General features: G+C 37.6%; 1 protein-coding gene and 1 long non-coding RNA gene across 2 annotated transcripts; one reads left to right on the forward strand and one right to left on the reverse strand.

Moving 5' to 3' along the window:
* The first annotated feature begins 1,899 nt into the window (after positions 1 to 1,899).
* On the forward strand, positions 1,900 to 5,879 carry LOC101746287 (microvitellogenin). Its single transcript, XM_012690345.4, has 2 exons — positions 1,900 to 2,028; positions 4,792 to 5,879. Exon 2 carries the CDS (start codon positions 4,797 to 4,799, stop codon positions 5,715 to 5,717), a length of 921 nt encoding a protein of 306 aa, XP_012545799.2. The 5' UTR covers positions 1,900 to 2,028; positions 4,792 to 4,796; the 3' UTR covers positions 5,718 to 5,879.
* A 4,170-nt stretch (positions 5,880 to 10,049) lies between these two features.
* Positions 10,050 to 12,336, reverse strand: LOC134200737 (uncharacterized). Its single transcript, XR_009975779.1, has 2 exons — positions 11,617 to 12,336; positions 10,050 to 11,418 (listed from the first exon to the last, which is right to left on the reverse strand). It is a non-coding gene; the product is annotated as an uncharacterized LOC134200737 (long non-coding RNA).
* Positions 12,337 to 12,446: the final 110 nt, after the last annotated feature.

Genomic DNA, 12,446 nt, shown 5'->3' on the forward strand with positions numbered 1-12,446 from the left:
AGCGGCACCGTCTGGGCGGCCCGACGGGCTGCCGTACCGAGACGGCCGACGTTTCAGAGCCTTCGATTCGCCTCGAAGGCTCCGTCGGCTGGGCGTCCTTGGGGTGAGCCGCGCCGTCTGGTTGTAGTGTTGACCGCGGTAGCCCCCCTACCTCATCCGGGTTCTGACCTCGGAGGGGATCGGACGTCGGGTGTAAGAGTGCAGGGGAGTCGTTTAGTGGGTGGGCTCTAAAATCCTTGGGCCCGCGGTCTGCTCACAACACCATGCAGATCGTTGAGTCTCACATACCCCGCGCGCCCCATTTGCGCGGGGACCTCGTAGGAGGTTCGGCCCTCTACCCGGAAAAAAAAAAAAAAAGGATCATGTCCCTGCTTACAAGATGGCAAAAACTTACCGAACAAAATGGTACCTCCATACTTTAGTTAAATGTAAATAAACTATTAAAAATGTTAAAAAATGCAAAGAAACTTTTTCCGCGACCATCATACAAACGTACCTAAGAGGCAACGAAATTTACCTGGTTTGATAAGGGGTTAAAGTATGAAATTCCCGATTTGTATTGAAAAAATGTAATTCGTTTTTTTATTTATTTAACATATTTATTTAATGAAAATGTCTACCATTATTATCTATACATTGCTGCCATCTAATAGGGAGGTTATTTACGCCTTTGCGATAGAACTCTGGTGAACTAGATTCTACAAACTCTGTGAAAGTATTATGTACTGCCTCCTGGGAAGAAACCTTTTTATCACGTAGAAAATTGTCCAAATCACGGGAAAAAATGGTAGTCCGTTAGAGCAAGGTCTGGCGAATACAGAGATTGACGAATGGTTTCTAATTGTAGTTCCTATAGAGTTAAAATGGTTTCTCGTGCTGTATTAGGTCTCGCGTTATCATGGAGCAATAATTGTGAAGATCGATTCATGAGTCGGGGCTGTTTCACTGCAAGTTTTGCTATCATTCTTCGGAGTTCGGCATAGTAGACACCTGCCGTTATTGCTGCTTGACCAGACCGGAGAAAGCTATAGTGAATAACACCATGCTGAGACCACCTAACAGTTACCATTACCTTTTTATTGGTAATGTTTGCTTTAGGACACTGTGGCGGCTTTTAACCTGGGGTCAGCCACTGCATTTTTCGTTTACGGTTATCGTAAAGAATCCAATTTTCATCACATGTCACAATTCGATCCAATATTCCTTCATTTCTGTATCGATTCAACAAGGCAACACAAGTTTCAATACGCCTTTCTTTCTATACATCAGTCAAATCATGAGGCACCCATTTTTCATATTTATTTTATTTTATTGATTTGACGCAAATGATTCAATAATGTTGGTAAGGTAACGTTCAACCATACCGCTAATTCCTGGGTAGTTTGGCTCGGATCAGCTTCCACCATCTCTTTCAATTCATTGTTATTCACATGTGTGGGTGGTCTTCCACGTGGTTCATTCTTCAAATCAAAATTTCCATCACGAAAGCGTTTAAACCCAAATCGCACGGTGCGTTCATTAGCAGTCCCCTTTCCAAATGCAACATTGATATTGCGACCTGCTTCTGCAGCGTTCCGCATCGGAACTCGTATTCAAAAATTACTCGAATTTCAAGTATCCATGTCTCTTTTCTTAGCCGAATAAAAAAAACATCTGGAAATTGATAATCGAAAGTTAACAGAACCTATTGGTACCACTTGAAAAAGTTTCACTAAAAAATCTCGAACCATGAAAGTTTTATGTCAATTCGAAGTACCTTTTACAATAAAACGGCGGTTTCATGCTTTAACCGCTATTAAATAAGTTATTCATATTCTTCAGTTAATCATTGAAAATAATCACTCATAGAATCATTAGTCTGATAACTACTACGTAAAAACATGAAGAAAAATCAGCGTTATACAATAAAATTATTATGATGCCATTTGACATTTTATGATAACATCCTATTATCGTAGGATATAAAGGCACAAAGTTGTTTTAGAATTCGCATAGTAGGGCCTCAATGGTACATGTGAGTTGAGTGAGGTGAGTGTTTGTTATTCTTGAATATTATAAAACTAATTCATTTTTAACATCAACAATTTCAAATATTTTCGGTTTTTTATCAAGATTATTTATTAACATAGATACATATTCCATATATTGCCGAGATAGTAAAATAGAGCAGTTAATTTTTAAAGACAAAACCATTAGTCGATCCAATTTAAATTTTCATTTTAAAATATTAACTATTGTAACGCAGCGTTCCGTTTCGCGGGGCAACAGTAGCCAAAGGGAATGTAACTCAGGTCCGTGCCGCGACGACCCACCCCGCGCTACCCGCGCCCGCGCATCTATTTGCACCCCCTGGTGGTACTAGGCTGCACTAAAAGCATAGACCTATATAGTAGAGACACGACATATTGTTCTATACGTACAATTGCTTATATAAATAGCACCCATTTTGAAGGCACACACATAAACATATATCTATCTCGTTCTTACTCAGCACTTTAACTCGCAGGAAAACAATATAACAGTATTTCAGTGCGTACATAAAATGAAACATGAATATACGTAAATGTCTCCGTCTCCGTCTAATGAGGCCGAAAATCCGCCATGCTTAGCGCGCCAAATGTCATTGTCACGTCAGTTCAGCCGTCTGTTTTGGGTTGTACATTATTTATTGACTTTGATATCGATTTAATATGATTGCTTATATAAATCTCAAGAAGGTCGATGCCCCAAAACTATTATCTATATATATTTAAATTCATTATGGAGCCCTCATCCGGAACATTGATTATACACTTAATAATATAATATTTGAATCCGAATCTCATCAGGTTTGAGCCCCGTGAGCTCACCTACAAACGTTACGGTTACGCTGAAATAGCCTCTCAAGGCTCTCAGCTTAGGTAGGAAAAAAAAATCCGAAATATCGGACACCATTTTTCGGTCGGAATCTATTCATTATGACACTAATCATAAATACCTCTTTAAAATATGTCATCAAAACATATTTAGACATTCTGTTTAGATATTTCGGGAAAAAGGCTACTGACAAAATGTCTTCGGAACTATTTAAATAAAATAGTTTTATTCCGCAGTGAGTAAAACACTATTGTAAATTCGTTAAATATTTATTAATTAAGTGATTTTAGAGAGGAAGTCACAAGGAATGACGTTTGTAATTTCATTAACGAATAAATGTTCTGTAGGTGTTTTTTTTTTATCAGGCGGTCCCTTGATAAGTTTAAAATTTGAATCACTCTCAAGTGAAAGTGATTCAAATGGTGCGGTGCACCTTCCTTGAGGTGCGCTGCGGTAGTCTGTTACGGACTTTAGAGTCAGCAAAACAATTAAAATAGATTGTAATAGTCTAAGAAAAACACGTACTCAAAATACGATAACATTCAGCATGCTAGAAATGGGCTGATGGCACTGTACTATGCCATATTTTTATGTTTTGCGGCAAACGACAACTTTATAAAATCAGTGTAGCAAATTTTAAAAATCGTCATATCGTTTACTTGGAAAATTTGAAGCACGAACTCACATAGATTTCACATAATATCTAAATCACATCATCTTTGCACATAATAATATACTTAATACCTATTAAAGCATAAATTCTACAAATACATTCATACTCAACAATATTTAAAATAAAATAAGCCAAGAACGTTTATCGATAAAATCTACTAACATTAAAATCTTCTGGGCAGCACTAAAACCGCCATGTTTTGTGGCCAGATGACGTCACAGTGGCACGAATTTTTCGTTGACGTTTCATTTCCATAGGTTTCCTACTTCAGTGACTAAAAGTATCGGGAATGGAATATTTCCACTGTTCCTGTCATAATAAAATCTTTTTAATTGAAAACTCCTTGGTTTTAAAAATCGAATACCATTTATTTATTTTAAAAAAGATTCTCGGTCTTGTCACGAGGTTTTGTCAAACTTGTTTAGTCGTTGAGAAAATGGAATTGACTCGAGAAAATTCAAGAGCGATGATTTATTATGACTTTCGAAGTGGTTTAACACAAAAACAGTGTGTTGACCGGATGATTTCTGCATTTGGTGATGAAGCCCCATCCAAAACCACAATTTATCGCTGGTTTGCTGAGTTTCAACGTGGACGTGTCAATCTCAGTGATGATCCCCGTCAAGGTCGTCCAAAAACTGCAGTCACCCAAGAAAACGTTGATGCTGTGCGTAAGCTGATTGAGGAAGATCGACATGTGACATACCGCGAAATTCAGGCCACAGGTCGTTTCTGAACTCCGTAAAGAGAACTGCAATCGCCGCATCATCCTCCATCACGACAATGCGAGTTCTCACACCGCGCACAGAACAAAAGAGTTTTTAGAGCAAGAAAACATAGAATTATTAGACCATCCGCCGTACAGCCCCGACCCAAAGAAAGAATAAATTGCGTGGACAGAGATTTTCATCACCTGAAGAAGCTGTGGACGCCTACAAAACGGCCATTTTGGAGACGCCAACTTCCGAATGGAATGGTTGCTTCAATGATTGGTTCCATCGTATGGAAAAATGTGTCAAATTTCGCGGAGAATACTTCGAAAAGCAATAAATACATTTTTAAATATAATGTTGTGTCACTTCCTTAATTCCCGAAATTTTCAGTGCCCTCGTAGTGCGCGCCAGACTTTGAAGCGGCAAACGCGCGTCCCCAGTCGATACCGCAACTGACAACTCGAGAGTCTCATGCCAGTCGGTTACCCAACATAAAACTTTTTTTTTTTATGTAATTATTTCAGCTAACACTGTTTTTTTTTGTTGCAGGCAAGATGGCGTTCAAGCATTTAGCAGTGTTATTGACGTGCATGTTGGCCGCTGCAGCTAATGCCGTCCCCGGCGCAGTTGAAAGCACAACGACCCCAAGCGTTGACAGCTCTACCAATGAACTTCCTGAATCCCTGACGACCCCAAGCGCTGACAACTCTACCATTGAACTGTCTGAGCCCCAGTTTGCTTCAACCTATGAAATGACCCATGACCTCTACAATCTCGTTGCTTACGAAAGCTACGACCTAGCGGCTTCCCGAGCCTTAGACCTTATGCGTAATAATCGACCCGATGTCATTAAATCAGCTGTCGACTTGTTAATTGAACACAAAAGAACATTTATTGCCCCTTTCGCATACAAACTGGGGGCTGCTGGAGGCGAATATATTGTAAGGTCCCAGTTTCCCACGGCGTACAAAATGGTACTAAAGGATAATTTTTTTAAATTAATCAACTACCAGGATCGTTGTTCCTTTGAGTTAGGTCCAACTCCAGACTTTGCCAATGACAAAAGGCTCTACGGCAACAACGATCATCCGCATAGCCAGAATTACCATTGGAAGCTCGAGGCCGTCGAGGACGGTGGCAAGATTTATTTCAAGATACGTCACCGCCTAGAACATAGGTACTTGAAGCTGGGCAACTCCATGGATCGCGACGGCGACTATCAAGCGTATGCTTCTGAAAACTCAGACTCGAACAGGCACCTGTGGTCGTTCCAGCCTGTGATGTACAACGGGGAACTCTTATTCTTCGTTATTAATCGTGCGCATTTCCAAGCGCTGAAGCTCGGCCGAGGCGTATATCACGGTAATCGCAACCTTTTCGGCCAAGGTGGAAACTTTGCCAACCACCCTGAACTTTACGGCTGGACCATCAAAGCTTTCGGAGACAGTTCCAATTTTGTAATTATCAGGGACTAGAAATCCACGTTCGAAATTAATAAATATGTTTGTTGATATTTTTGCATTCTATCACAACACATCTGTTTGTCTATTTCTATGTAAAACCACGTACCTACTTCTATACTACATTCCTTTTCGTTTGCCTCTTTATTAGAAAATTAAATAAATTCATATGAAATAGACTTTTTTTTTGTTTCAAACTTTTTTTGTTCGGCCTAATCTTGGTAGCCTAATAAGAGGCTATTCCAACTTCAGCTCACGGGCTCGACCTGAGAAAATTGCTAACACTAGTCCTAGCAAGAGCAGATTCAGTTCAGCTTCGCTGAATCTACTACCAAATCAGAATCGTGACCCACCGAGAAAATCCGACGAGAAACTCAGAGGGTTGTGTTTATGGGCTAGTTTGCATGTCGAACTCTTCGTCGGAGTCGACTAGTTCGACGAGGACGGTGACCAGTGCTTGAAGAGCCTAAAAGTTCTAAATTTAAGTCGTCGTGAAGATCTACATTCCTTACATAACAGTGCTCCGACGGTTATCCTCCAAAAACGGGATTGCATGACACGGAGAGAGTTAAATGTGTGTACGGGCCGCGTGAGCGAATACTACACTTGGATAGGTCATTACGGAACGTATGCAAGTTTTGTAGTGTGACTGACACCTTGCAGATCATGGGGTAGAGTCGACAGAGTAGGCTCGGTGGCGTACTGACTTAATGTGGGGACCGAATGTCATTCTTCTGTCAAGAGTGACGCCTAAGTACTTAGCCTTGGCAGCAGGGCCTAAGTACTCAGCCTTGGCAGCAGGGCCGGATTTAGACTTCATGCCGCCGAATTTACCTAAGCTTATAGTTAATATATTTATTTTTCAAAATTAAAATAACTAATTTATTGCAGAAACTTTATCATATGTTATATATTCCAAAAACATAAATAAATATTTGTCTTTTTTTCTAACAATTATAAATTTTGTACTAAGGGTGACTCATAATTATATGACATCAAATAAAAAACAATTAAACTTTAATTCCAGAAAATGGAAAAATCGATTATTATTTTAAATTTCCAAGGAAATAAATTGATTAAATCATTTTGATTATTAATTTTTACCAAGTGCCACAATTATAATTCCCAAATAATGGATGAATTGAATTTACTGAATTATCAATTAAACAGAAAATTATTAATTAATAGAAATAATAGCAATCTTGATAGGACTAAAAAAAATTTTACTTTGAAAAATTTGCCGCCCAAAAATATTTGCCGCCCTGGGCACTTGCTCCGACTGCCCCTAGTGTAAATCCACCACTGCTTGGAAGCCCATACCGTGGGCTGGCCCAAGATTTTTATCGCGCGAATGGAGTTACCGAGCCTACTTGTTGACGTGTAACCCTCAGACACAGCCCACTGAGTTTCTCGCCGGATGTTCTCAGTGGGTCGCGGTTCCGATCCGGTGGTAGATTCTGCGAAGCACGGCTCTTGCTAGGGTTCGTGTTAGCAACGTCGTCAGGTTCGAGCCCCGTGAGCTCACCTACTAGTAAAGGTTCCGTTGAAATAGCCTCTCAAGGCTATCAGCTTAGGTTCAAAAAAAAAATGACGTCATACTGGCACTAGTGTCAGGAGGGCGACCCCTTTTGAAGAGCACGGCTGTGCTTTGAACTCAAAATATTATTAACTAAAAAAGCAGCATCCAAGGCAAGGTTCAAGAGAATACCTACAGTTGAGAATCGTAATAATTACATGCGGATTCGAAATCGCTGCAACAGGATGTGTAGGGATGCTCAACGCCAACATATTCATACTTCTGTAGAAAATGGAGATCCGGTGAAGGTCTGGAAATTTCTTAGAACTTGCGGGATTGGAAAGACACGTCATGTGATACCCCCTTCTGACGTGAATTTAAATGCATTAAATTTAAATTTTTCAACTTCGTCCAATTTTGATGTGACAGTTAAATCGAATACAATGAACTCTCTTTCAAACCTCCCGACCCCGGATTTTTCACCGTTTATTTTCAATCACTTAACGGCTTGTGGTGTTAAGAAGAGCATCTTATCTATTACTTCTAATGCAGTCGGTGCTGACAATTTGAGCCGAAATATGATCCTACCAATCCTTGATGAAATCCTTCCTGTAATTACGCATATCATGAATTACTCTTTGAGTAATGGTACCTTTCCCTTTGCCTGGAAGGACGCGCAAATTACACCTCTGCCTAAAAAGCCTAATCCCAAATCATTTTCCGAGTATCGTCCTATATCCATCTTATCTTTCCTATCCAAGGTTTTAGAACGGCTTATTCATGCACAGCTGAGTGAATTCCTTTATGAAAATAATCTCTTAAATCCCTTCCAATCTGGTTTCCGTCCTGGTCACAGTACTACGACTGCATTGGTAAATATCACGGATGATATTAGGCTCGGCATGGAGAGGGGAATGTTGACGGTGCTTGCATTGCTTGACTTTAGTAATGCTTTCAACACCGTTGATATTGACATTCTCCTTGCTACACTTGGCTCTCTTAACACATCTCCATCCGTAGTTGATTGGTTTCGTAGTTACCTGTCTGGTCGCCGGCAGCGTGTTCGCATCGAAGATAATTTTTCTTCGTGGTGTGACACATGCGTGGGTGTTCCGCAGGGTGGCGTTTTATCTCCATTGCTCTTCGCGATATATATTAATTCTGTCTCCAACCATCTCATTTCCTCCTACCACTTGTATGCAGACGATCTCCAGCTTTATACGCAAGCCCCGGTGGAAGAATTGCCTCTTGCTTGCACCAAAGTAAATAATGACTTACTTAGTATAACAAATTGGAGTAAATCTTATGGGCTGCAAATAAATCCGACAAAAACTCAGGTCATTATTGTCGGTGCACCTAGAAGGCTTGCGACAGTTGATTGGACGCGAATTCCCCCAATTTCAATTGATGGAGTTCAAATACCAGTTAGTGATAAGGTGAGAAACTTGGGTATCTTTGTAGATAGGCATATGTCATGGGATGCACAAATTAAAGAAACTTGTCGAAAGATTTATGCGGCTGCAGGATCCTTAAGACGTCTGCGAAATTTTCTCCCTACTGCCACCAAGACTGCGCTTGCACAATCTCTTCTTCTCCCCATCCTTGATGATGCTGATGTTAGCTATCTCGATCTCACTGAAGAACAATTAAATAAACTAGAGCGTCTTCAAAATTTCTGTTTAAGATTTATATTTGGCTTACGAAAATATGATCACGTCTCAGAATTTCGCGCTAAGCTCAAGTGGCTGCCAATTCGCCTTCGTCGGAATGCTCATATTCTTTCTTTGCTCTATACTGTTCTATTTAATCCTTCTTCTCCTTCTTATCTCAAAAGACGCTTTGAGTTTATCCGTGATACACATACCATATCCCTGAGATCAACAGACAACATGCAATTAATGATGCCAGTGCATTCGACAAGGTTCTACGATCATTCCTTTACTGTTCAAGCTATTCGTTTGTGGAATGCTCTCCCGGTACGTATACGACATGCTGAAACATTAAATTCGTTCAAACGCCTCATTAAGGAACATTTTTTAAATATTAGTCAACCGATTTAATATGTGATAAGGTAGATTTCTGAAATTGGTATCTACTTAAATTGTATATGTTTCAAAGGTATTTTAAGTATCTTTTATATGTAAATTGCTTATTCTTATTTATGTGTAAAGAAGCAAAATTTAAACTTAATTTTTATTTATTTTTTATTTCTAATAATTATTATTATATTATAATACTTTGTATTAATTTTATGTATATTTACAGAGATATGTATGTGTATATGTATGTGTACATATATGTATATGTATTTCACTGGAATGGTACACCGCGCGTAGTTCGTTTCCAAATGACCGCCAATTGTACTTTTTGTTTTTAATGTATCGCACTGTTTATTTGTTTTTTTGGTGTACAATAAAGAATACTCTCTCTCTCTCTCTCTTTTCGTAGGGTTGGTGTCAATGCGCCATTTCTGGAACCACTATCCTAAATTGGTGGCCGCGATCTGGAGTTTACTATGCATGAACGACATCTCCCCTACTCGGGCAGTAGATAGATAGCCGTATCATCGGCGAAGAGGGCTAGCTGATTCGCTGGCGACCGGGGTATTCTTATACCTTTAAACGATCAATTCTTGTATAATAATATATAATATACTAGCTGACCCGGCAAACGTTGTCTTGCCATATATAAGATTTCCAGAGAATTTCTAGTGTAGAAAAAAAATTACTAACTTATTGGAAGTGTATAAGGATGTGGAATATGAGTGAAAAAGGCCTGGAGCGCTGTGAACGATGAGGGAATGTTGTTTAAAAATAACAAAACACCAAACATTAAAAAAATATTTGTACAACTATTGAAAAAGTGTAGGAAATTGTGTATCATTTTTGCATTGACATTTTAATTAAATTTTATAATTATGTATGTGATAATACTTACATACATATATTCAAATTAAATTATAAAGTTTTGATCAATGAAGCACAAATAAGTAAAAAACAGGATTAATTTCACTGTATTATCTTCATTATAATATGAATGCAATTTACACTTCAGTCTAAGTAACACGTGGCCGGCTATGCTAACACCAAATTTTAAAAAGTGGAAATAATTGAATTATACGGTATTTCGTTCACTACAAAATAAATTTAATTAATTTTATAACGTCAACAACACGTGGTAATTATGCTGTTAAAATGTAGCTTATATGCTTCGATCAATAATAGTACTAGATTAAGGATCAGGAACAAAAATAAGACGCTCCAGTGGCCACGTTTGCAGACACGAAAACATCTTCATTTCTTAGAAAAAAGTTTAATAATGTTAACGACTTCAGTTTATTATAAACCTTAATACTTAAACATAAAGTTTAATTACCATTGCAAAATATATGTATTTAGGTCCTTTCGTCAGAAAAAGAATATTATGGAATAAATTTAAAATGTCACTTGAACATAAAAAGTCATCAGTACAAAAATATTTATTCTAAAATGATACTTAAAGCCTAATTTATAAGGTTAAAAATATTTGTTTAAAATTTCGTGCTTATTGTATTGTGGAACTAGATGTAGTTCTTGGTATTACATTTCAATGCTCAGAACACAGTAAGTATTGAAAGACATAGAGTTGCAGAATATACATATTTGTTTTAGGTTTGTTTTGTATGGTCGCTACTATTTTTGACCGATTGAAAAAAGTAGTAGATAATATTTTACATTGCCGCTATTACAACAAATAGGTGATAAAAAATAAAATTGAATAAAGTAAAAAAAATATGAAAGGAAACACGAAACATGTTTTCCACGTATTCTTTATACAGAAGTAATTAAAACAATAATGTAGGTTTAATTACCTTTAAACAGATTCAGTTTGTTATAAAGCTGTCTTTTAGAAGTCATTTTTATATGAGCGGTTTCTTTTTTACAAATATAATGTAATCTTATATCAATGAATTTTTTTATAATCAGTTTAATTTAGGCTTATTTTATGGCTGTGTTCGCTTCCCCCAGAAAACAAATCCTTTTCAGCATATACGCTTAAAATATTTACACATACATATAAAGTTTTTTTAATACTTTTTTGCATTGATTTGCCACCACCATTGAACAATTCTAGAATTTTTATAAGGGTTCTATATTTCTTCTCTTTCTTTCGCGACAATATATATCCATTGTGCACAGCGACAAGGGGCTACTAGGAAATCTACAAACAAAAATAACATTATAAAATAATAAAACTACTCTATGCATTCCCTGTCCAAGAATAGGTGATGTTTGTTACAATAGTTGGTGCCTTGTTGCAAATATTGGCCAAACAATTACAATATTCGTAAATCGTGTTTTATTTACAATATAATTGTGTTTATTATTTTATGGAAAACACTTAATAATATAAATTTACCAAAAAAAGATATTCCTTCCAAAACCTTGGTGTTACGGTGGTTTTTTACTCAGTTTTTGAACACGCATTGCAGCGTTTTGACGTCTTAGTGTTGGCTATGATTGGACCATACTAATTTGAAATAAGACCACAAATTTATTTGTGGTCTTATTTTTCGGGCCGTTTTTGAAGCGCTAATCGCGAATCTAGTAGTATTATTGATCGAATCTTATATGACACGTTCGTAGATTTACCATAGCAGCGCCATCTATTGATTACTTACTCAACCCAGTCGAAAGGTATCGACATCTGTTAGAATCATTTGGAGTTAACAGATAATTGTGACTGTCAAATAATAACAGACAAATAATTAGCAATAAATTAAAATTGCGACTATAATTTGAGATTTAAACCATCCTATCTCTCAAGTTGGATCGAACTGCACATGGTGTGCGAATTTTATTATAATCGGTTAAGTGGTTTAGGAGTCCATTGAGGACAAACATTGTGACACGAGATTTATATATATTAAGATAATCTGAATCTCGGAAACGGCTCCAACGATTTTCATAAAATTTAGTATACAGGGGATTCCGGGGCGATAAATCGATCTAGCTAGGATTTATTTTCAGAAAATGTTGTTTTATTTGTGTTTTCAATAATCAACTCTTCCCGACATCTATTGGCGAATAATAATAATTTTTTTTTTAATTGAGGGCAACTAACCGCTTTAAAGACACAACAAGATGGCGTTATCAAAAAAAACCGTCATCATCTAGTGTCGTTAATGTATAAGCTGAAAAGTAACGGAGAGAAAGCGGAGCCTTGTAGAACTCCGGCCGAGATCTGAC

The sequence above is a fragment of the Bombyx mori genome, chromosome 20 (genome assembly GCF_030269925.1).
Source record: "Bombyx mori chromosome 20, ASM3026992v2".
Lineage (NCBI taxonomy): Eukaryota > Metazoa > Arthropoda > Insecta > Lepidoptera > Bombycidae > Bombyx > Bombyx mori.